Source organism: Eurypyga helias, unplaced genomic scaffold (genome assembly GCF_000690775.1).
Source record: "Eurypyga helias isolate BGI_N326 unplaced genomic scaffold, ASM69077v1 scaffold45294, whole genome shotgun sequence".
In the NCBI taxonomy this organism is placed as follows: Eukaryota; Metazoa; Chordata; class Aves; order Eurypygiformes; family Eurypygidae; genus Eurypyga; species Eurypyga helias.
This window is the reverse complement of record NW_010245250.1, coordinates 1,477-2,900: the sequence shown is the minus strand read 5'-3', so window position 1 is coordinate 2,900 and position 1,424 is coordinate 1,477. Positions and strand designations below refer to the sequence as shown.

Genomic DNA, 1,424 nt, shown 5'->3' with positions numbered 1-1,424 from the left:
AGGTCTCCCCGGAGCCTTCTCTTCTCCAGGCTGAACAAGCCCAACTCTCTCAGCCTGTCCCCATAGCAGAGGGGGAAATGTGTCAGGAAAGTTGTACTAACCACCAAACCAGAGGCTGAATATAAAAAGGGGGCCCTGTATGTTCACACTTGAAAGGCATTTTAAGGGATGTAGATGACATTAGTTCTGTCCTGCAGCAATGCTGCAGAACAGCTGCACCTTAGCTGGTAACAAGTCTTTGCTAGACACAGACTAAATTAAATTCTTCCTCTAAGAAAAAACCTCTAGACTTTTTTTTATTATTATTATTTCTGGTGCCACTCCTTGGTCCGTGGCTCTGCTCACCGAGCGTTTTATACAACTAGCTAAGCATTCCCAAAAACCAGCAAGCGGCAGGGGAAGGAATTGGGAAACCGGCAGAAAACAGGCTGTTCTAAGTGACTCTGCAGGAGCGTAAGAGCAGTGCGATCACGGGGGGAGCTACGGCTGGCAATTACCTGCTCAAGTATTTCAGGCGCTGGCAGTTGTGGTAATTGGGATAGAGGATTTCAGAGCTTGCTTCGTCAGTGACAATGACAACAGATCCTGTGGAAGGAGAAGGAAGCTTCTGTCATCACCTGGGTGTCTTTAGACTGCTTTAATCACTCCCCCAGTCTTTGTGCACAAGTCCACTGTTGTCAGCTAGCAATTCCCCCCGAGCTACCACCTGCAACACAGGCCGCTCCGCTCGCTTCTGTGCGCACAGCATTAATTCTGCGGGGATGTCTGCTGTGCACCTGGCTAAGCTGCTAGTCGCGTGCTCGTTTTTCCTAGCACTTGTATGCAGCAAACATTAGTTTCTACATCACGAGGCGTAAGGAGCTCTGGCAAGTCCCTTCTTCACTGGAACTGAATGCAGAGGGAGCAAGACCTTCAAAGCCCAGAGTGCATTTCCAGGACCTACAAGTAGTTGTCAGCCGAGGATACAGCCGAGCGTTACTCAGATACCGAACTCGTGAAGGATCTCGGTACTCCTATAGCCGAGATGCACATCTGAAAAAGGTTCCTCAGAAACCCCTGAACCTCGTGAACACTGGACCCGGAAATTTGCGCCCCCTTGATTCTGAAGTGGGTTAATGCTAACCTCCTCAGCAGGTCTGAAACTGCAGCACTCATGGCAACAGATCCCAGCTGAGCATCAGCAGAAAGCTACATCAGAGAGAGGGAGCGAGTGACAAGTTCGAGATGCACATCTGAAAAAGGTTCCTCAGAAACCCCTGAACCTCGTGAACACTGGACCCGGAAATTTGCGCCCCCTTGATTCTGAAGTGGGTTAATGCTAACCTCCTCAGCAGGTCTGAAACTGCAGCACTCATGGCAACAGATCCCAGCTGAGCATCAGCAGAAAGCTACATCAGAGAGAGGGAGCGAGTGACAAGTTGATC

The 1,424-nt window shown here is 49.9% G+C and overlaps 1 protein-coding gene across 1 annotated transcript in view; it reads right to left on the bottom strand.

The window, feature by feature from the left end:
• The window catches only part of ACP6 (acid phosphatase 6, lysophosphatidic), a gene marked incomplete at its 5' end in the record, with an annotated part of 6,867 nt that overhangs the window by 4,220 nt on the left and 1,223 nt on the right, over positions 1-1,424 (bottom strand). Inside the window, one exon of the mRNA XM_010149999.1 lies at positions 498-585. Coding sequence (XP_010148301.1) covers positions 498-585 — 88 coding nt within the window. The remainder of the gene's footprint in view (positions 1-497; positions 586-1,424) is intronic.